At 34.4% G+C, this 24373-nt stretch overlaps 2 protein-coding genes across 3 annotated transcripts in view; both read left to right on the forward strand.

The window, feature by feature from the left end:
* Positions 1 to 12503, forward strand: part of LOC121240685 (DNA-directed RNA polymerase III subunit 1) — a 33053-nt gene extending 20550 nt beyond the window's left edge. For both annotated transcript variants that reach the window (XM_041138183.1, XM_041138184.1), the window contains 15 exons: positions 478 to 694; positions 1185 to 1278; positions 3169 to 3403; positions 3696 to 3887; positions 4836 to 4934; positions 6935 to 7138; positions 7217 to 7492; positions 8104 to 8251; positions 8369 to 8520; positions 9058 to 9213; positions 9294 to 9410; positions 9517 to 9602; positions 10375 to 10579; positions 11041 to 11243; positions 12231 to 12503. In XM_041138183.1, the coding sequence (XP_040994117.1) occupies positions 478 to 694; positions 1185 to 1278; positions 3169 to 3403; positions 3696 to 3887; positions 4836 to 4934; positions 6935 to 7138; positions 7217 to 7492; positions 8104 to 8251; positions 8369 to 8520; positions 9058 to 9213; positions 9294 to 9410; positions 9517 to 9602; positions 10375 to 10579; positions 11041 to 11243; positions 12231 to 12282 (2436 nt within the window). In that variant the 3' untranslated portion in view covers positions 12283 to 12503. The remainder of the gene's footprint in view (positions 1 to 477; positions 695 to 1184; positions 1279 to 3168; positions 3404 to 3695; positions 3888 to 4835; positions 4935 to 6934; positions 7139 to 7216; positions 7493 to 8103; positions 8252 to 8368; positions 8521 to 9057; positions 9214 to 9293; positions 9411 to 9516; positions 9603 to 10374; positions 10580 to 11040; positions 11244 to 12230) is intronic.
* Positions 12504 to 14474: 1971 nt separating this feature from the next.
* LOC121240686 lies at positions 14475 to 15158 on the forward strand. The gene has a single exon (XM_041138185.1). It carries the CDS (start codon positions 14532 to 14534, stop codon positions 14955 to 14957), a length of 426 nt encoding a protein of 141 aa, XP_040994119.1. The 5' UTR covers positions 14475 to 14531; the 3' UTR covers positions 14958 to 15158.
* Positions 15159 to 24373: the final 9215 nt, after the last annotated feature.

Below are 24373 nucleotides of genomic sequence, written 5' to 3' on the forward strand. Positions count from 1 at the left end.
AGAACCTTGGATATGATTTTGTACACCCCATTGACAATGTCAATGGCACGAAAATCTTTCACATCTAAAGCCCTCTGCTAATTACATTACTGAGTGTGAGGTTTGAAACAATGAGTTGCTGTTAATGGTTGAGGAACTTCTGATGCCTGTGTTATATGTTGTGCCCTTGTTAATGCTGTTCAATCCTCTGTGTTCCTCAAATTTAGATAGTAGATTTGCAAAATATTATTAATCTCTGCCCGTTTTGGCATGGAATTTCTGGTTTTGTGCCTATTTATTATTACCTTTCAGAAAACTTTTATGTTTCTTTTCTTGCAACTGCACACCCTTTATCTCGTTTAAGCTTCCCCTAACTAGAAGTCAAGTACTGTGTTGAATCTTAGTAAACAAGTTTTGTTTTTGCCTTTTTAAGAAAAAAGATGGTTTTTGAATAGTTCTCTCTTTTCTATCATTGATTTGAATGTAACTGTTCTGCAGCCAATAGAGCTTTGGACTGGTAAGCAATTATTTAGCGTTTTAGTTCGGCCACATACAAATGTGAGAGTTTTTGTAAATCTTACCCTAAAGGAGAAAAGCTACATGAAGCCTAAAGAAGAAGGAGAAAGAGAAATGGATGCTATGTGCCCTAATGATGGGTTTGTTTACTTCCGTAACAGTGAGCTATTATCTGGACAACTAGGGAAAGCTACTTTAGGTCAGTTATTAACATTAATTCTTTCTTGTTGATTTCTTGATCTCCCCTTCCTCTCAGATTGTGCCACTATTTTTGTTCAAATTCATTTTCCAGATTTTTTTCCTCTTTAAGTTCGTATTTTCAGTTTTGTGAAATACCTATTTTCTGGTTTGTGTGGATTATTTCATTTTTATTTACATCGTCTTAACGAGTGCTCTGAAACTGGCCATGTTGACAAAGTGGGAAAAAAATGCTTGAATGACAGAATTTTTTTTTTTTGGTAAGTACCACTAAGCAAGGGTACTCAATTCTGTTAGTCAGTTAAGCTTCTTAATCTCGTTGCTGGGCAATAGTTTGCTGAGTATTTCCCTCTCTGGATGTCTGAGTCTGGCGTTTTGGCCTTTGCGGTTTATGAGCAACATCATTAAGTCTAATTATAAATTTTTTAAGCTAGGGTTATTTACTTTTGGGAATCAATGTATATTCTCTGATATACATAACTTCACTCCAGGAAATGGGAATAAGGATGGACTTTTCTCTATTCTTCTTAGAGACTATAAAGCACATGCTGCGGCAGCATGCATGAATCGTCTAGCCAAATTAAGGTAATTAACTGGTGCGTTTCTTTTGCTTGTGAGATCCTTTTGTCCATCTTGGTTTCGTGCATTGTAATTTGATCCATATTTATTGTTTTTTTAATGCATTTTAAGCCTGCATCTGGACCTTCACATTTCCTCATTGATTGACAAATGTGTTGATATATAAGTTTCTGCATTCTGGCTGGGTTCATTATGGTCTGGTTTCCTGGATTCTATTGATTTAATTTGATTTTTCTGTACTTGTTCCGGCAGGGATTCTAAGTTGTCTGCACACGCACTTGATCCAATTGATTGACATGGCTGTTGCTTGGAATTATGTTGGATGAAGGATTGTGGTCATTTTTTAGTGTGATGTTTAGAGTTTTTCAAAAGCTGAAAAATACTTTTGAAATGGTTTGCAGTTACTGTGATGTTTGGTTAATGTTCTCCTTTCTTTCCAAATGGTCTGAACCATATGGAGTTCTGACTTTTTAATAAGACTATCATTTTATGCTCCCTTACTTCAACTGCATAAGTTCTGATGAAGTTAGTGGAAAGTTCACGTTTGTGGGACAATACTGAAACCTTGGAGGTCATGGGATGCCTTGCAAAAGAGATTTATGGAATTTGATAATGATAGGCGTGGTGAGTTTCCTTGCTGTGACTGCAGTTGAGGTTTCAGATTGTAATTTAACTTTCAATTGGTGGCTGACGGATAGGAAGAATATGCAGGTTTAATTGTAAGAGGCAGAATGGATTTAGGGTCAATTATGTCTTGTGCAGAGTAAACTTGGAAGCTGTGAGCGCTGATGTTCATGGTAAGAGGTTGAAGCTTTTGGTTGTTATGGTTGATTGAGTGATGAAGGACGGGTGGAATGGTAAAGTATGATTTTTTAGATCTAAGGGTGTCTAGGTCTGATTACGGTTTGAATAAGACAAATGTGGGGAGGGAGAGAGGGAGAGGGTGGGAGGGAGGGAAGTCTCGTAAATGCCTTTTTATGTATTTCATAAAATAAGGAAATTGAATAAAATATTTTGCCTCATTGAACTAGAGTAACGCTCATGAAGTGAAGAAATGTATTTTTGGGGTTTGTGATTGTAGATTTCTCATTGAAGGGAATATTTATAAACTGCCAAGACTTATATCTTCTACAATTGAAATTATGGGCAATAAGAAGCTGCATGTCAACGGAATGATTGTAGTCAATGTGAGAATCAAGATTAGATAAGTGAAAATGCTAGCAAAGATAGAATTGAGAGATAGAGTTGTCTAAGGTGCAGGTGTCACCTATTATGGAAAAGATACCACCACCCTTTTTTTTTTGGGGGGGGGGGGGGGGGGGTTTGGGGGAGTTGCCCAAAATGAGTCCATTTCACCTGGACATGCGTACAATGACTTATATAGCTCTACTTTTTTTTTGGTCATATATTTAATTTAGGTGGGAGTGGAAAAGGTATGGGGGGAGGTCTAAAATAGTATGGGTAGAATTGGCGAATGAGGATTTTATCAATAGCAGGTGATGCAGAATATTTTATGACAACACTAATTTGAAGAGAATAGTGCTGAAAGCTTCTAGAGGATGTGAATGACGGTTTTGGACCCACAACCCCATCCCAGGAAGGCTATACTTTACTTTGAAGTTAATTTATTGTCATTATAAGGGATGTTCAAGTTTCTTGGAAGTTTTTTCTGTTTGTAAATATAGAATGTTCATAATATAAATATCTGTGTCATCTCACCATACTTGTAGGTGGTTGTTTTTAGTTCTGATTACCTATGTGGATATGCAATGCTATTTTTTTTTTCTTTTGCTTTTAATGATAGCCAGTTATTATTGATATTAATGTTCCTGTCTCCATTTAAATATAGATTAAACGGTTTCATGTGAATAATTGTCAGTACCTGCATGGGTGCAGTGCTCGATGGATAGGTAATCACGGGTTCACAATTGGGATTGATGATGTCCAACCAAGTAAATATTTGAACGATAGGAGACAGGAAACAATCTCTAAAGGCTATCAAGGTTGTGATGAGAAAATAAAGTTGTACAACGAAGGAAATCTACCACCTGAAACTGGTTGTGATGCTGCCCAAACACTAGAGGCTGGGATAACTAGAATATTAAATAATATTCGAGATGAGACTGGCAAGGTACAATTCCATCTTTTTCTTAAGTTGGAAACATTTCCTCAAATGTATTTGTTCAAATCTCTCTCTTGGGAATGTCGAGTCTGAATTTTGACGCATAGCCTGTTGTTACAAGCTTTCCTGACAATGAGAGTTAAAGGAAAACTGTTGTTTGAAGTCTCTCCCTTTCCATCAATATTTGCAATTCATCAAGTTTTTTTCTTCTTTTTTCTTTTTAAATTCTATTATGATTTTTTTAGGTAAGGATTTTACAGGAGTAACTAGATATGTTTTGTAATTCTATTTTCTTTGATAGGTCTGCATGAAAGAGTTACATTGGCGAAATAGTCCATTGATCATGTCCCAGTGTGGTTCCAAAGGATCTCCGATCAATATTAGCCAAATGATTGCTTGTGTGGGTCAGCAGTCAGTTGGTGGTCGTCGTGCTCCTAATGGTTTTATAGATCGGAGTCTTCCTCACTTCCCTAGAAAAGCAAAAACCCCTGCAGTAAGTTTCAGAGCTCTTTATCACTGGATGATTTAGTTATGCCATAACTTGTGTTGCTTTCTTATCCCAGTTTTGTTTTGGATCCTTGTGTGGAAGATGACTCCCATTTGTATTTTTTGGTGTATTTGGTGTGAAAGAAACGAGAGGCTTTTTGAGGATCATGAGCGCTCCATGGAAGAGTTTAGGAGTTTTTTCTGGAAGACTTTGTTTTTGTGAGCCATTGCTTTAGATTTGAATGGCCTCAGCTTCCATGATTTCCTTGTAACTGTTTCTAGTTCTTAAATAGGTGTATTCACATGTATACTTCTAGTGTACCTGGGCTATGCCTATTTTCTTTATCAATGAAATAATTTATTACTTATCCAAAAAAAAAAAAAATTTGTTTTGGATCCTGTGAGTGCTCTTTAAGGTATGTATCCAAGGGTTGATAAACTCTTTTGCTTTTTCTAACATATTTCTTCTAATTCATAATATAAATAAAACCTCTAAATACTTATTTTAGTATGGTAAAGTCTACTTGAAAGGGCGCTTCCTCCCCTGTAAGAATGGGGTAGAAGGTGAGGCTGTGGGTTCAAGGCTCACTGGGTGCATGCGTCACCTTACCTTTTACAGGGAAAAAATAAACTTCTATCTTTCATGGTTTCTTAATTGAATAGGTTGAAGTAGGATTCAACTTTTTTTCATTATGACTCCAGAGTGCATTAGCACATAATGACTTTATTTTTAATATCTAAAATATTATCCAAAAGAAAAACTGAATTACCTTTTCTTTTTTGGGCTAGTTGAACATTAGTTCATCGATATCATTTTGGGAAGACGAATAATGATTTTATTTTTTATGACTAAAATCTACTCACTGGGTGCAATCAATTTCTTTAAATAGTTCATCAAACTAGCAAATCTGTGTTCTTGAAGCATTGAGATGCCTTTTTTTTATTCTTGTTGCAGGCCAAAGGGTTTGTTGCTAATTCTTTCTACAGTGGTTTGACTGCCACTGAGTTTTTCTTCCATACAATGGGAGGGCGAGAAGGCCTTGTGGATACGGCGGTATAACTACTCTATCATTCTTTCTAATTATTTTAACTGTGGATATTTAAGCTTATATGGAGTATACTTGGATGAGAATATTACCAGCTTCCTTGCTGAATGAATTCTTCTGGCGGTGCAACCAATTAACTGGAACACAGCTAAATTGGGGTGGTCCATCAATACGTGAGATGTAGCCTAGCAGCATCTTAGTCATACCCTCTACTAATGTTGAGTTAGTTAATCGCACTTCCTGAAAAGTATAGGCTCTAGTAGAAAAAGAAGATATTTTTTTTGTTTACTGCTAAGAAAAGTTTTATTGAGACACCTAAAAAGGCATAGTCCAAGCGCACAGGAAGTATACAAATGCGGAAACTTAATTACAAGTCAGGAATGAGAAAAAGAAACAAGGAAATCATGGACACTAGTTCCATTAAATGCAATGGCAGAAGCCCAAAGAAATAAGGTGTTAAAAGAAAAAACATCCAAGTTCATCCACTGAGTGTTCCTTATCTTCAAAACACCGGCCATTCCTCTTGAGCCAGATACACCACACTAGACATAAAGGGATCATGTTCCTAATGGCGGCAATTTGAGAGTTACCCCTAAGACCTCTTCAACAAGCGAAAAGTTCCACCACCCTCCTAGGCATCACCCCCGCCACTCCAATCCTATTAAAGACCTCTCCAATGAGTGAAAATACATTTTCATATTTCAAAACTTGTTTTGGACCTTTCCCAGAGAAAAAAAATCAGAATTTACAAAAAGATTTTGTTATTCTTTTATTTAGTGTGTCTTGAGTTGCTAACTCCAATAAGTGAGAGGAAGGGATTCTCTATATGTGGCTAGTCCATTCTCCAATTTTTGACATGCGAGTGATGGGAAAGAAAGAAAACAATTTGGGTCAACTACAAATTTTTCTAGTTTGTGTTCAATTTCTTTTTTCTCCTTAGTTTGGCTTGCAACAAACTCTAAATCCTGATGTCTTTTAAAATTTGGTCCTGTTGTCAGCACCTTTGACTGCTATGGACTCAAAATAATACATAATGGTGATGTGTGCAATAAATGCATATCCTCTCCAGTGGCTCATCAGTCGCACATAATGTTATGTGTGCAGTAATAACAAAAAAGCTTTTGTTATTCTTTTGCTTTAGGAGATTTGTTTTCTGCTTTTTCTTGTTGTTCCATATGCTCGATATGTTGTGGTGTTCTGATGTTGCTGTCTGTTTGCTTTGATCTTGTCCATGCTGCTCTACTGTTGCTCTGTTTTATATACTGGTGTTGCTAGCTGCCTATTTTGGATTCGTGGCTATGCTGAATTGAAGGCAAATGTTTACCCTGGAAACTTTTGTTGCCGCACAGAGTTTCTGATTGTTGGTTGGTATAGCTTCTAGAGTTGGTATGGTGCTTTAGCATGTGTTGGTTGGGGTTTGTTTGAGTCAAGGCATGTCCTAATTTATGTTAGGAAGCTGTTGGTTGGATGTTATGCTGCTGCTGTGCTGATGTACCTTGTACAGCTCTATCTTGGGTTCAATACTATTGTTCACTTACTTAGATCCCCCCCCCCCCCCCCCCCCCCCCCCCCAAGCATGCAAAAACAAAAAAAGAAGAGAGAGAGAGAGAGAAAGAAAGACATGAAGGTTATTGACTTCTACGTGGATTATACGTAGTCTTGCATTTTGTAGAATTGAATGAGGTTTTTCTTTCATAAGCTATGACACATGTAGCATCTTGTTGGTGGATAAGAGTTGCAATATTGTAAGTGTTATTACTATTCTTGCTTTCGATTATGTTTCCAATTAATCAAGTTTTTGCATCATTCAACATCTAGTGGTATCCATCCAGATGTTGATTTGGGGAAGCCCCGTAGCAAATGGGGGCAGGCATAGTTTTTCAGATTTTTTTTTTTTTTTTTTTTTTTGGGGGGGGGTGGGGTGTCAATTCTTATCATTAATCAAAAGACAGTGAACTTTTGGTTGGCTATACAGCACATTATCATTGGGTTCCTGTGACTGTTGCAGGTAAAAACAGCTGACACTGGCTATATGTCACGAAAATTGATAAAAGCACTAGAGGACCTATCCATCCAATATGATAACACAGTACGGAATGCGAGTGGCTGTATAGTTCAATTTCGTTATGGGGATGATGGCATGGATCCTGCAAATATGGAAGCAAAAAGTGGATCTCCTTTAAATTTTGAACGATTGTTTCTGAAGGCCAAGGTTTGAAACCCTTCCTTCAACATGATTTTGAAATTCATTTGATCTTCTGGAATTTGAGTTGATTGTGTCCCTTCACAGGCCACATGTCCTTCTGGAGGAACTGAATATCTATCTCCATCTGAAGTGTCTGAAAGAGTAGAAAGCAGATTTTCAGAAATTGATATGACCCCTGAGGGTGGTTGCTCCGTGGCTTTTAAAAAATCTTTCAAGAGCTTCTTAGATGAATATGGAAAATCCTTGGAAAAAACAATGGACACATTTAAATCAGTTGAAAATCTTGCTGCAAAGGAGAATTCAGAAATTCAGGAAAAAATTGTCAAAAATATATCTGGCATTACTCCTAAACAGCTAGAGGTACTGAATGTTATCTTGTAAAAATGTTCTCATATCTTTATTATGTTATTATTTTTGTTGTTGTTATTATTATCATTATTATTATTGTAAAGGGGAAAAATGAACAGTTCAAAATCTTCTTTATTGCTAATGGTTTACGTTTTGAGTATCAAGTTCAAATATCATAACAGAAGCAGTATTCTCATGAGAATGATTCTCTTTACAAAACATAGTAGCTACGTGTCTTTGGGGAACGTCAAAGCTTATGAAAATTGCAAGAAAAATTAAACAAAACAATTCTGATATGTTGTCTGTTGATGTCACAGGTTTGAGTCTGTGAAATAGAAAAGGAACCATGTGATACAAATAGAAGCCGGCAATGTAGTCAGATACTCTCCAGTGTTAATTATGAATACATTTAGCTGCTATTCTTTTCCTCTTTCTTAAATATGTTCCAATTGATTTTTTTTTCTCCCTCTTAGGTGTCCTACTCTATACTATTCTATACATATTCTGTAATTTCCGGTATAGACTTTCTATAACGCCTTCCCCCACCCTCCAAAAATAAAACAGATAAGGAAACAAACAAGTAGCTGCATCTAACACAATTTGCATCTTAACACATTATTTAGGTTTTCTTGAACACCTGTATCTCTCGTTATCATTTGAAAAAAATAGAAGCTGGAACTGCGATTGGAGCGATTGGAGCTCAAAGTATTGGAGAGCCGGGGACACAGATGACACTCAAAACCTTTCACTTTGCTGGAGTTGCTAGCATGAGTATCCTTGATTGATTAAGTTTCTGCTGGAATGTCCAAATATAATTTAACTACTGGTTTGTAAGGTCTTTGGCCATTAACTGGTTGGATTTCAGTGTGATCCTTTGACTCTTATCAGATGTTACTCTTGGAGTTCCTCGTATCAAAGAAATAATGAATGGGGCAAAAAAAATCAGTACGCCCATCATCACTGCAGCTCTCAACTGTGATGATAACGTGAATGCTGCACGGATGGTACGAGGTCGCATTGAGAAAACAAATTTGGGACAGGTATGGGATTAATTCATTGGAGGTTATTTTTGTTCTTTATGTTCTGAATATTTTTAGTTAGTTTTGTTTGTGATATTCTTAATTAGATGAAGTTTATAATAATTCAAGCTCTTGATTAATTCAAATTAATTGTTTTACCAATATTAAGAAGTCTACCTTTCTGTACAAATTTCGTTAAGTTAGCGGTGTTGTTCTTTCCTTGGTTGGAAATTAGGCCATCCACTTACTAAATGTGAAAACACCCGACTAGTGAGTGAATTCATATCTGAAGTAGTTATGCTAGTTTTCTTGAAGCCCATTACCCCTATCATCTTTGTTTTTTCTCTAAATGTTTTTTTACCTAATTTCCTCTGTTCCTAATATTTTAATTTACTGTCTTCCAAAATATATAATAAAAAAAAAAAAAAAAAAAAATTTACTGTCTTCCACGTTTTTGTCTCTTTTGAATTTTGAAGGATTGCATAGTCTTGTATCCGCTTCTGCCCTCCATCAAGTATAATTTAAGCAATCTTATTTGATTACCCCTTCATGGCGCAGGTTGCTAAAAGTATAAAGCTGGTAATGACTTCGAGATCAGCATCACTAGTTGTCAAGCTTGACATGGAAAGAATTCGAGATGTTCAATTATGTATAGATGCTAATATTGTGAAAGAATCAATTATACAAACTCCAAAACTCAAACTGAAGCAGGAGGTGAGAGTTTGTTTTATAGTAATTTTTCTGCTATTACGATTTATATGTTCGTAATATCTCAACACCATATTATTCTTCAGCATATCAAGGTTTTGGATGTTGGGAAGTTGGAAATTCTTTCTCCAGAAACTGATAAAAGTAAAATTCATTTTCATCTCCACTCTCTCAAAAATTTGCTTCCAATGGTTATAGTGAAGGTAAAAACTTCTATGGCTTTTGTTATTAATCATTTGATAAAAAGACTATCCTGCACCTTTTTTACCCTTCATTTGATTGGATAATTCGCTTGTTTATGGATGGCAGGGTATAAAAACTGTGGAACGTGCCATCATTAAGAAAGAACAAAATAAAAAAATGAAGACCATCAAGTACAGTTTGCTGGTAGAAGGGTTAGTGCACGTGACACTTGATCATGTTCATTCTGCTGTCACTGTATTTCAAGTAATCTTTAATGTAACTGCATATTATTATTTCTTCTAGTTAGTATCGTGGCTCCTTTTTTAGTTTTTCCTTCTGCAAATTAGGTATTAGTTTATGTTTAGTTTGGCTGGGCTGGAGGTTTCTCAATGGCCATAGTAAAATATTATTATATAGCAGAAGTTTTTGTTGAACACAATTATGGGCAGTGAGTTTTTTTTTTTTTTTTTTTTTTAAACCCCCGTCCCTCCATCCTTTTTCCCTTGTGGTATTTCAAGTTTTAACTTGCATAAGACTATATGCATCTTGATTCCGTTTAATAGCTTCCAACATAAGATCCTTGTCAACAAGCAAAGTCTGAGTGCGCTAGCACAAAAGCCATTGCGTGTTAATGCTTTAGTTTTGTTGCTTTTAAGTGATCCTTTTTTTTTTTTTCCAGTTGATACACATTTTTTTAATTTCCGTAAAATCTCAAGTTTTTTATGTTTTATGAACCATTTAATTATAACAAAGCATTTTGAGAAACCCGATGCATTGGCATGCATCTTGATTTCTACTATTCTGTCTAATGTATTCTCCTAAATGTCACTGGCCATGGGCTGGAACCCGGTTATCCAGGTTTCGGACCAGGCCGGGAAAAAACCCGGCCCGGATGAACAGGCCTACTCAAATAGTAGTCACATTTTGTTTCTGCTATATGTTGCAAGTTATGCACCTCTTCACTTATAAAAAAGTTCTTTTTAGTGCGGGTCTTCAAGAAGTTATGGGTACAGAAGGAATTGATGGATGCAAAACAACAAGTAATCATGTTATTGAAGTGCAGCAGACACTTGGCATTGAAGCTGCCAGGAAGTGCATCATTGAGGAGATAAAATATACAATGGAAAGCCATGGAATGAACATAGACATTAGACATATGATGCTCTTAGCAGATTTGATGACATTCAGGGTGAGGCTTTTTCCCCCTCTCGTTCTATTGTATTCCTACTTTCCCCTAATGAGTTTCTTGGTTGCAAATAACTATTTTTAATGAAGAGGAATATTTTCCCAACATGCCCTAGTTTATTTTGAAGTTTACAAATGGCTTTATTAATACTGCCTAAACAATAAAATATATCGACATGCAGGGGAATTAGGAATAAGAATCTATCATAAAATCAAAGAAAAGTCAAACTCAACTGTTGGAATAATGGCTAAAAAAAAGAAAAAGACATTGTTGAATTAGGAAGATGTAGAAGTAAATAACTTGTCTTCTCCAAAATGAACGCTCAATTTGGGATGGAAAGAGTATTATATTTTTTTATTACCTCAAACTTAAAGCAAAACAGCTGGTTCAAATTATGCTCTTGTCCGTTGGACATATAGTCATGGTTTGGATATATGTTCATACATGGATGATTATTGCAATAGGGTGAAGTGCTTGGAATCACAAGATTTGGCATTCAAAAAATGGACAAAAGTATATTGATGCTGGCTTCGTTTGAGAAGACGGCAGATCATCTTTTCAACGCTTCCATAAATGGTAGGGATGACAGGATTGAAGGAGTAAGTGAATCCATAATCATGGGTATACCGATGCAGATAGGCACTGGAATGCTCAAAGTTAGACAAAGGTAAGAAGACTGTTTATTATACCATCTTTGAGAAGCTAGGCTTTTATGCAGCTTTAAACCTTCCATTTGTTACACATTTATAATCCACATGCATATATGAACAAAACATCTATATAAAAAAAAAACAATTATATGTCAAAATTGAATGCATATAGCTAGCAATAAACTTCATCCTCTGTGACCTCATTAAGGTGCATATTAGCTAAATTATCAGAATCCAAAAATTGTAACTTACAAGAATACAAACACCTAACCCTTTATCACACGAGTCTAGTTGAACATATGTCCTGAGGACATTTATTTAAGTATGATTTAATTGAATAGAAATGTTAATAAAACTGAAATATGTTTCAGAAAAAATAAATGCTTTCATATTTATTTTAACCTTTGCCTTGAAGTACCCTTAACAGAGTTATAAATTTCTAAAGTATTTTTATCATTAACTAACTCCTAGATGGATTCCAATCAAGGCATGCTCGGCGGGTCAAATCCACAGGGTAAGGCCTGGCATAACGTTGATAAGAGATCAGTTGCATTTTTTCAGAATTGAAATATCTGTAATTTAAAATTATAGAATAACAAAAATCATAAAAGACTGGCAAAATTTGAAATAAAAGCACGACAATAATGGTCAACTCATAGTAAAATCAAAATTCTGAAACGTATGGATTAATCAGCCCTTTTCATACTATCAAGGTGCCGTAATTACACCTTAAGTATTGCCCTTAGGGAACCCAATAATAAAACCTTTGCTAGATAACCTCCTTATAGTTCACCTTTATGCAGTTGTCAGGCTAATTAGTTCTTGGAAATGTACAGAAATCAGGTTGGAACATTGATTAGTGAATCAATTGACTTAACCTATGTAGAACTCTATGAGGTTGACTAGGAAGGAGAAAGAGTTCTCACCATCACATGTTTCTTTGTTTCTGTGCACTGATTTGCGTTTCCCAAACCATTGGCTTACTGTAATTGTTTTATGAGCAGAGTTAATCTACCTTCAGAGCTACATTGTGGGCCAGATCCAATTCTATCTTGACATAAAAAAGTTGCTGCAAAATTTGTGGATCATTTTTGGGCAGTGTAGTGGATATGGATTATTAGAAATCAAAGGTTGAGAAATGTGTATATAAAGGTGAAGTGAATACTTACTTTATTTAATGATATATCTGTTAGCGGAACATCTATTTTAAAGGTGATAAATCTTACTTTGTAAGCTTAAATTTAGATTGATTCTTTAACTTGTAGATTTTACCTCAATCTTCTTTCTCCTCAATTATACATTAGTTTGGGTGAAAAAATTAGAATATTTGTAGAAAGGAAAATTACTTATCCTTCCCTGCTATCCTATATCCGTGTAGTCAATCTGAGCTGTAAATTCCCTGTCAGAGAAAGGAATAAATATATTTACAAGTTTCTTTATTTGTGGAAATGATGTAGAAGCTTGTCGCATCAATTTACATTAAAAAAAAAAAATATTGGTACGGCGTTGGCTCATTTTATGTACGGCGTTGGCCTCGCAATGAATAGTACGTTATGTACAAGACTTGTAAATTACATTACTAGGAATTCTCTCTCTTTTTTTTTTTTTTTTTGAAGAAAACCATTTCACTTCATTCATCAAACAGGTATTTGGCTTTCAGCCATTACAAGAGGCAATATACATGGTATTACATTTTCTAAGTCTATAATTTCAGTGCATAAAGAAGTTGTTTGTTGAGCGATGAGCCACCCTATTTCCTTCTCTCTTGATGTGCTTTATATCTCACACTGTGTCCACTGCATTTACCACTTGTCTCGAGTCCCCTTCAAAGATCACATGTTGCAGTCCCATATATTTACACCAACCTATTGCTGTAACTAAGCCCCGAGCCTCTACAATAACAGGTTGTACACAAAAAGTTGCATTAGTGTTGCCAAGACTTCTCCATCTTGATCCCTTAATACCACTTCTACTCCTATATTCTGCTATGCCCTTTTCATTGCCACATCCCAATTCATTTTTAATCAGGCTGTTGGTGGTGGTTGCCACTGCAAACTTTATTGCTGATGTTGAATTCTGTTTAAGTTACTCATCTGGTTGTGAGCTTGAGTGAAGTCATTATGTGTTTGTAAACTTTTGTTGAATAAAACTTATGGATGTAGAAATATTCCTTAAAATATCCATTTATTTCTTCTGATCTATATAGACATTATTGTTTTTGCAAAAAAACATATCTCTTGAGGTCCAATTCTGTTAAGCACCTGCATAAATATATTTCCTAACTCTTCATCTACAACTGGAGCCTTTTGCATTTTTCTGTTTCCTAACATCCAAACATCCTGAGTAGAAGGACATGACTATAAAATGTGTCCTGAATTTTCTTGTGACTTAAAACAAATGAGACAAAGAGGGTCTGTAACTATTTTTTTTCTTGCATAAGTTTTGTTTGGTGGGTAGCGCATCCTTGCATGCATGCCATATGAATACCTTGACAGCAGATCTACATTTTCCATACACACTTTCACAATTCTCTGTCATTACGTGTGTTTATTAATCCTTCAAGTAAATTAATATAGTGAAAATTCTCTTGTTATTTCATCTCTTGGAAAAGTATTGGCCGAAAACGAATGTGTAGAAGTTCATGGGTTTATACCCCGAGAGACTATAATAAAAGTCCACACCAAACAAAGAAAAAGAAGAGAACATGCCACGTATCAGACTCCAAACCAAACAAACAGCACGTGTACGCTTCGCACGGATAGGAATATGACTTCACCTAATGACCCCAATTCTTATCTATTTTGTCTTCCACCGAGAATGTGCGCGAATTTGCGTCTTTTTTTTTTTTTTTTTTTCTCTGAAGAGTAATGATTACGTTCAGTTAAAAGTAGTAGATTGCATAAATATCTAACAAACGTTTTTAAAAAATCAATTTATTATTATTTTTTTATATAAATTTTATATTTATTTATTTTTACTTACGTTCTTTTTTTAAATAGATAAATTTTTTATTTTAAAAAAATTAATATATTTTATTTTCTTTATTATATTTCTATTTAAAAAAATGCTAGTTAAAATATTAAAGTTGGTAAATTATGCATATTTTCTTTTTAAAAAAAACAGCAGAATTCATTATTAAAACATACGTGAATTATAGATTTATCATTTTTATATAAAATAAAATATGTAAAGTTTGAGCATTTTAAAATTATACTAATTACTTTTTTTTTTATACTTAATATTATTATTCTATAAAATGGGGTGAACGAAAGACAGGGCACAGAAACTAAGATAGATAGGAAGAGATGGGCGTGGTGGTGATTGACGGATCGACGGTGAGAGACTTCGTGAACGACGAGACCCAGTTCAAGAAGAGCGTGGACGACAGTTTCGCGGCTCTGGACCTTAACAAGGACGGCGTCCTCTCTCGCGCGGAACTCCGCAAGGCGTTCGAGACCATCAGGCTGATCGAGGCCCATTTCGGCATCGACGTGGCCACGACGCCGGAGCAGCTCACCAAGCTCTACGATTCCATCTTCGAGAAGTTCGACTGCGATGGGAGCGGGACAGTGGATCTGGACGAGTTCAGGGCGGAGATGAAGAAGATCATGCTTGCTATTGCCGATGGGCTGGGGTCGTCCCCTATTCAGATGGCTCTCGAGGACGACGATAATCAGAGTTTGCTTAAAAAGGCTGCGGATCTCGAGGCTTCTAAGCTATCATCCTCCTGAAGAATCGTCATGGTTCTATGTATATTTGTATATATTGCTTCTTCTGGATTAGTACTTCTATGAATAACTACGGTTCTATGTATGTATTGCTCTGCTCCGTTGCTGAAACTCTCATGAGCGACTAGTTGGATACGACTGGTTTAAGTAGTTTTAGACATTATCTGTTGACATTATGTTTTGTGTGCCAATATTTTTGTGGTTAAGCAATCAGCTCCGATGATCTTGCATCAGTACAAATCTTGTATTTCTTTCGGAAAGGGAAAAAAATATCTGGTGTGGTGTCATGGCATGGAAAAGAAGAAAAAAGATGAATGGTAGGAGATGAACTGACGGTGCGGCATATGGATGCCGTATCGTAGCGCAACACCTCTGCATCATCGCAAATGTACAGGTAACCATTTTCGCCGAGAAAATGAACCCCCCCCCCCCCCCCCCCCCCCTCTCTCTCTCTCTCTCTCTCTCTCGTATTTTGATTAGTTCGCTTATTCGCGATAGTCATAGTATTGATAACTTTTTCTCTCTCGACCTCCTACCGTCGATGGCAGACTTTCCGATCAACGCGCAGCCTTCATTCGTCGCCAATTGGCCATGTTTCCAACCCTAATTTGATACTGCAATATGTTGGCCGGCCGCCGATTGGCCATGTTTCAACCCTAATTTGTTTCTTTCTTGTATCTATTGTTTTCAGAGACAAGTTAAATTCCGAAAATGCACCTCCAATCCTATCCACCGCGCATGGGCCGTATTGCGCTGCCACCTAGCCATCCCCCGCTCTTGCCACCTAACTCACTTCATTCATCAAAATAATTAATTAATACATTATTTTTCTAGATGAATACAGTTTTCAATCCAATCTGGACTATACTGATGTTTTATTTAATCTCATTTTATTATTCAAACTTATTCAAACAATTCATTATTAGAGTGGTTATTTAGTTCTATTTTTACATGATGCTTTTTCTATTAAGAGAGTTTTTTTAGAAGTGAAGATAATATCCGTCACAAAAGAATTTGTGTGCAGGGATACTTTAGAGTAGATATGTAATTTGATTTATAGTTTTAATTTTTCCTGTATTGATAAATTATAATTGTAATTTCGGTTCATTGAATGATATGAAATCTGATTCTTAAAAAACAATAATAAAAAAAAAAAGCTATTCGAACGGACCTTAGTACTTGTTTTATGTCTTCAAGCATTTGGTCATATCATGCCCAATTCTCTTCATGCTTCACATCTTTGATAACTGACAAAGCTTCACCTTCGAAGATAACAGAAAACAAAATACCTCCATAAAGCATGCAAGCATTGAATTTTGGCATATACAATGAGGCTATTAATTCCCCCATCAGTATCCATAATTACAACTCCAGCTCCCATTTTCATATTCTCCACGTAAATAGCAGCACCTTAAGGCTTAATTTGCTTTATAAATTTTTATCCTTGGTTTTTGCCATCTTATTGCTCTGTTGACCACACCTTTACCTGCAACAGAATCACTATTTATATCATTAGCTTGCATAAACTCATCCAATTCAAATCTAGCAGCAGTTAATATAAGCCTTAGGACAACTTCTTCAAACCACAAGTCATCTCTTCTAATTCCTTTTTCTGTAGCCTTTGACACAGCTCCACCCATATATTGTAGAAATCATCTTCTTTGCATTCCCATTTCTGAGCCAAACTTAGAGAATCTGCCAATATATCTGAAGCTGTCACACAGCTCCAAAACACATGACTACTTGTCTCCTCCTCCTGATTACATATAGGACAGAAAGGACTGTCTGTAATCTTCCTCTTAAAAAGGTTGCTCTTTGTTGGAAGAATATCACTTGCTGCTCTCTAGAGGAAAATTTTGACAGGGTTTGGAACATCAAGTTCCTAGATCTTCTTCCATCCCTTGTCAATGTTTGCTTCCCTCCCTTTATGTTTTTAATTTCAACAGCAAGATGATAGACACTTCTAACTGGGAAATAACCATTTTTACTAGGACCCCAAATCATTTTATCATCAAGACCCTTCTTACTAATAGGTAGGCTACATATTGTTTATGCTTCTATTTCATTCATCACTTCTTTTACAAGATTATAATCCCAGCAACCTCTAGAATTGTCTATCAATGTATCCATAGTTGCTTCTTTATTCAATAACTTTACTGGAGTTTGGACTTCAAAAGAAATTGGAGTTGGCAACCATTTATCACCCCAGTTCTTTATTCTTTTACTATTACCCACTCTCTATCTCATTCCCTCACTTATCAGAGTTTTAGACTCGCATATGCTTCTCCATACAAGTGATGGACCTCAACCTAAATTGGCTTTCAAAACAGTACTATATTTGTAATATTTTTCTTTCATGATTCTCGCTGCATATGAATCAAGGTTGGTCATTAATCTCCAAAACTATTTTGCTAACATAGCAGAATTAAAGCTTTCTATATCTCTGAACCCCATCCCACGTACAATTTTTTATCTACCCATCTTACTCCACTTTTTCCATTGAACTTTCCTGTCTTGCTTCATGTGCCCCCACCAAAATCTAGTTATCGGTCCTGAGATTTCTTGAACTTCTTTGGGAGCTTAAAAACACTAAAAGGCAAAAGCATATGTCGGTATTGCCTGTAATACAACCGTGATCAACACTTCTTTCCTTGCCTGAGATATGAAGTTGTTTTTCCAGTTATTGATCCTCTCCCATCTTCTTTCTTTAATTCCTCTAAAGGATTTATACTTAGATCTTCCAACAATTGTAGCTAAACCCAAGTATTTATCATAATCCCCACTGACCCTAGCTCCTGTCTCCTGTACAAGTTTGTCTCTTATTGTTGAGCTTGCATTTGAGCTAAAAAATACAAAAGTTTTCTGTTTATTTAATTTCTATCCAATATCTGTCCAAAATCTCTTCCACATGTTTCCATTCCTACGCTTTCGACTTACAGAATAATATGCAGTCATCTGCAAACATAAGGTGACTGATGCTGGTCCCCCTTGCAACTGATACTCCTTTGACATTCCCAAATCTAACAACATTAGTAATCATAGAACTGAGACTCTCTGCACATAGCAGAAATAAATAGTGAGATAGTGGATCTCCATGTCTAAGACCTCTTGTTGGAATTCTTTTACTACCTAATTGCCCATTTACTAATACTGCTTACTGAACAGAAGTCACACACTGCATAATACGGTTTATCCATCTAACTACAACACCTAATTTCTGCATCATAGCCTTCAAATATGGAAAGATATTACACAAACAAATCATGTACGTTTATATTCTGTAAAATTATGGGATTAATTTGAAATATACGGGGTTATGCTCTTGATTCTACATTATGCAAGTGCTCAAACAGGATGACTGATGAACAATAGAACAAGCTTGCAATCACGAAGGCATAAAATAAAGATATGGACTTTAAGGTTCAATTGTAACGACGATTTATTTAAAACATATTTTGTCCCCTTTTAATGTGATATAGGGTATTGATAAAATTGTTCCTAAGATACAATGAAACCCTTTCTCTCTCTTTTTTTTAATAGAAATAGACTTCATTTCATTCAATGAGACCGGAGCTACAACTATGACTTATTAATACAGGAAAAAATCTAGACTACAAGTCAAACTACGCATTTACTCTGGGGCACCCTCACACACAAATTTCTTTGTGATGAACATTGTCTTAACTTCTATAAACTCTCTCATAACAGATAAGAGTGCTCTGTAAAAATAGAACTAAACAACCCCTCTCTTCTCGTTGTTCTACAATAGCACTTTTATAGAATAACTAAAAAACATCATTTTTTTGAAAATTACAAGATGAAGAGATATCTTTTAAAAGGAGAACTCTGGTTTTTCTTATTTGTTCTGAAATCTAAATAGATAAATTATTTTATAACCATTGATGATGATTCCAACGGCTAGAAAATGACTAATTTTCTTGTTACATAATAAAAGTCGTATAACGGCTAGAAAACAACTAATTTTATTTTATGTAACAAATTTCGTCTAATATTCCATTCTTCATATATTTCAATGAGTTGGCATTTTTCATGAATGCACAAATTTTATTTACATATAAGGAAAATGAGATATTACATTATTATTTAAAATATCCAATAATAGTTTTATCATTTTAATAAAATATAACATTCCCTCACTATTTGAAATAATAATTAAAAAATTATTGTGCATATGGACTAAATAAATTGCTTCTGTGCCGCTTCCCCTATTAGACTAGCTGGATAGAATTCACACAATTATTTTCTAATTCTCCTAGTGTTTTCATTTAGCTTGCCCTCTTATGGCCTTGTGCATATCCCAGTTTCATGAGAGCTTTAGGCATGGTCAGTACAATAGGAAGCGACCACACTTCCACTCTCACATAGGTAAGTTCCTCTCAAGTGATCTTGTTTCAGCTCGACAAAATTAGTCTATGAACTTATTAAGAGTTTTACTCATCCTTCAAACTCTAGGACTATTAACACTAGAATACATCTCTTTGAAATTAGGGTGTAAAGGATAATTTCCTTTTAAACAATTATCTAGTGTTAGATAATCATCACTCTATTGACTTGTTGATGCCCGTTGAACCATGCTTATATTTCAAGTCCAAGCTTGGGCAGACAACTTAATTTATAAACCTTAACCCCATTCCCTTTGATGTCTTATAGATCATATCCCTTGGTAGACATTTTGTTAACAGATCTACCAAATTCTGAATATATTTAACATATTCAACAGTAATCACTCCATTATTGAGTAATTCATGCACATAATTGTGACTCAAACTAATATATCTTGATTTATTGTTATACCTCTTGCTTGTAGTTACTTGTAAGGTTGCCTTACTATCACAATAAATCGTTATTGCAAGAAATGATTTAGTCCAAATTGGTACGTCTACCAACAAAATCCTAAGCAATTTTGCTTCTTTACATGTAGTAGCTGAAGCAATAAACTCAGATTCTATTGTAGAATGAGTTATACAAGTTTGCTTTTTTATCCCCATGAGATTGTAACTCTTCCTAACGTAAAAACCACTCATTTGTAGACGAATTTGATTTTAAGCTATTCCAACAAGCATCATTGTATCTTCTAGTATAACGGGTTCTCTTTGATAGTGTAAACCATAACTTATTGTAAACCACATAGGTCTAGTGCAGTGCACAACATACATTAAACTCCATATCATACTAGCATATTCTAATTGAGATCTACATCTTCCAATGTTTTCTCATAATTAAGACTAGGATCATATAGAGTTGAGATTGATCTTTGGTCTTCATAACCATACTTCTTGATCACTTTCTCAATGTAATGAGACTGTGTCAAGGATAAACCATTGATTGTCCTTACTATGATACCTCATATGATAAGAATAAAAGTAGGTGGTGTATGAGATCCTACATTACTTGAGAAATGAGAAGTTCTTGCTCTTTATAAGTTTCTAATGGAGCTCCAATTGTATCATTGACTAGTTCTTTTAGAGTATAGGCTATGTGGTTTTAGCATTACAAATGATATCAGAGCCATGTTATTATATGTGTTCTGCATTATGCATGAAATTTGTATAAAAGAGAAAATGTTTCTGACATGACTAGTATAGACATGAACAAGCCTTCCATTGGGGCGTTACACTCACAATCTTGATTTCAAGAATCACTTTAGTCTCTCCTATATATATTCATGCCAAATATTAAGGAAAGAAACTTTTTAGTTTCTTCTACACATTGAAAATTATTTCCAAATATTAACATATCATCAATGTACAAACATATGATTACACAATCATTATTATCTACTTTATAATAAACACATTTATTAGCATCATTCACTCTAAAACCATAAGATAAAACTATTTTATCAAATTTTTCATTCCATTGTTTAGGAGCTTGTTTTAAATCATAAAAGGATTTAATCAATTTATAAACTTTCTTTTCATGACTGGCCATGACAAAACCCTCAGGTTGCTCCATTTAAATCTCTTAATCTAAGTCTCCATTTAAAAAAATAGTTACATCCATTTGGTGAACTGCTAGATGATTGAGCAATGCAAGAGAAATTAAAATTCCAATAGTAGATATTCTACATACAAGAGCATATGTATTAAAATAATCTATCCTATCTCGTTGTCTATATCCCTTAGCCATTAAACGAGATTTGAATTTATTAATAAAGCCATCGGCGTTAAGCTTTTTCCTAAAAATCCACCTACATCCTATTGCTTTTGAACCAGGAGGTAAATCAACTAGTTTCCAAGTTTGATTTGAAACTATTGATTCCATTTCATCATTTATAGCCTCTTCTCAGAAAGCTACATCTTATGATGATATAGTTTTTTGGTAAGATGAATGATCATTTTCGATGTTAAAAACGAATTTAACTTTATTCTTCATCTCATTTATATCTCCTTCTATGAGACAGCTAAGAAAATCGGAGCCAAATGATATTTCTTTTTTATGCCTTTTGCTCCTCCCTAGTTCAAACTCACTAGGATGCTCAATTCATTTTCAAAAGTATTTGAGATATGAACACAAGAATCATTCTTTTGAAAATCCGACTTAGTCAAATTTTCAAAAAATTCTACATCCCTAGACTCATATATCTCATTTGAATCTAAGTCTAGAAATCTATATGTTTTACTATTTTGAGAATATCCAACAAAAACACATCCATATGTTTTGGAATCCATTTTTAGTCTTTTAAGATCTAGTTTCCTAGCATAGGCTAAACACCCCCACACTTTTAGTTTTTTTAAAGATAGAGGATATTTATGCCATAATTCAAAAGAAGTTTTTAAAATTTTCTTATGGGGTACTCGATTTGAAATATAACATGCAGATAAAATAATTTCACTCCACAATTTAAGAGGAAGACCAGAACTTAAAAGCATAGCATTCACCATTTCAACAAGAGTTCTATTTTTCCGTTCAATTATTCCGTTTTGTTGTGGTGTAAAAGAAGCAGTGACTTGATGATTTATCCCATGAGTTTTACAAAATCTTGTAAACTCATTTGATAAATATTCATTCCGACGATTCGACCTTAAAGCCTTAATCTTTTTTTCCTATCTAATTTTCTACTTCGACTTTGTAAATAAAAAATTTTGAAAAAACTTAATCTTTACTCTTAAGCAAATAAGCATGTGAATATCTAGTATAATCATCAATAAACGTAAGAAAATACTTATTTCCACCATAAGATTCAAGATTTTTAAGATTACAAACACCACTATGAATAAGTTCAAGAATTTCAGATTTACGTTCTAACATTTTGAAAAGATTTTTTGATTTTTATTTTTTTATTGAGCACAAATCTGACATTTTTTAACATTATTATCAAAATTAGAAATCAAACCAAAATTAGACATATTTTATGAAACCATAATTTACATGTCCTAATCTACCATACCATTAATTAAAAGAAGACGCAATATAAACTGAATTCTCATCCAATACATTCAATTTAATCATTCCATTACAAGAGTAGTCTTTCCCTACAAACACCCAATTCTTGGATAAAATAAATTATTATATTAATACACAAGCTTAAAACCTCTCTTATTCAAAAGATCATTAGAAATTAAATTCATTGCCACGTTAGGAATATGCTGTATATTGGCAAGTGTAAAAATTTTTCCAAATGTCAACTTTAGTGCGACAATTCCTTTTCCAATTATCTTGGTTTGAATGTTGTTACCCATTTTTACCTCCGTTCCATCATCAACTATTTCATAAGTCTTGAAAAGACTTATATCATTTGATATATGAATTGCAGCTCCAGTATCAAGCCACCATCTATTCTCAAATGTCACATGGTTGGATTCACAAATCGTCACCATGAGATATTCGGCCATGGCACTCGCTTTTTCTTTCCTCTATCGACATTGATAGGAATGATGCCCTTGCTTGGCACAAACAAAACCATGATATTTTTTCTTATTGTTTTGATATTTGGGGTTAGGGATATTTTCTTAAAACTTTTATCATTCTTTGCATGAACTTATTCTTCTGCTTGTTTTTGTTAACATCAATGACATTAACCTTTGTTTTCATTTTAGAAGAATCATCTTTTCTATCTCTATTTCTAGAATATTTTTCAATGCGTAAATGACGTTGAAGAGATTCTAAAAAATATTTTATATCATCATGCTTAAGTTTCCTTCTGTAATCATTCCATGTTGAGGGCAATTTATTAACAATTGCTCACATCAAGAAATTTTAAGCAATATCAATTTTCATTGATTTAAGATCACCAACGATAAGTAATAATTCATATATTCAGGTTAAAACTGGCTTATTGTTCCTCATATTAAAATCCATTAAATATGAAACAGTAGACATTTCGATAGATGCTTTCTTAATTTTATATTTTGTTTTCAAACTCTTCCATAATTCCGTTGCCGAAGGAGTAGACCAATAGACATTATATATCAAATTGGACAACATGTTAAGGATGTGGCCTTTGCATAAAAAGTCATCCTCTTTCCGCTTCCTCCGCTTCTCCTTCAACTCGGCACTTTCTTCTGGAGTAGGATCAGGAATCGCCTCCAAGTCATCTTCCAAAATGTATGCGAGTTTCAAAGTGGTGAGGAAAAACATCTTTTGCTACCAACGAATGAAATTCTGACCATTGAAACGATCAAGATGAATGAAATCTTGGTTCATCACTTGAATGGACTGCATCGCCTCCATGATACAAATTATGTTCTAAAACTGTTATAAAACTATAATGAAAATAATGGAATCATGAAGGTAGAAAATAAAGACCTTGACTCTAAAGCTCAATCGTAAATGATGATTTTTTTAGAACATATTTTGTTCCCTTTCAACTTGTCATAGAGTGATGACAAAATTATTATCAGGATACACTGAAGCACTCTCTCTTCTCGTTGTTCGATAATAACACTTTTATAAAACAACTCAAAAACACTATTTTATTTAGAATTATAAGATGAAGAGGTATATTTTAGAAGAAGAACTCTGGTTTTTCTTATATGTTCTAAAATTAGAACAAATCAATTATTTTATAACCACTTGTGAATCTATGATGCATTCCAACGGCTAGCAAACCACTTGTGAATCTATGGTTTTTCTTGTTACGTAACAGATACTGTCTAACGACTAGTTTTATTGTTATGAAACAAATGCTAAAAAACAACTAGTTTTCTTTTATCGTTACAAAGCTCCTTTATATATTTCAATGAGTTGACTTTCTACATCAATGCACAAGATTTTATTTAAATATAAGGAAAATGTGATATTACATTATTATTTAAAATACCCAAAAATAATTTTATCATTTTAATAAAATCTAACACAAGCAAAACCCTGTGAATAGGTTGATTTATACAATCTTTTAGTTGAAAGTTCAAACCAATTGGGATTAAGATTACACCATACACACATTATATAGGACA

This window comes from Juglans microcarpa x Juglans regia, chromosome 7S (genome assembly GCF_004785595.1).
Source record: "Juglans microcarpa x Juglans regia isolate MS1-56 chromosome 7S, Jm3101_v1.0, whole genome shotgun sequence".
NCBI lineage: Eukaryota > Viridiplantae > Streptophyta > Magnoliopsida > Fagales > Juglandaceae > Juglans > Juglans microcarpa x Juglans regia.

Excerpts from the sequence above, each read along its gene's own strand:
- LOC121240686 (XM_041138185.1), top strand. The coding sequence starts at position 14,532 with ATGGGCGTGGTGGTGATTGACGGATCGACGGTGAGAGACTTCGTGAAC.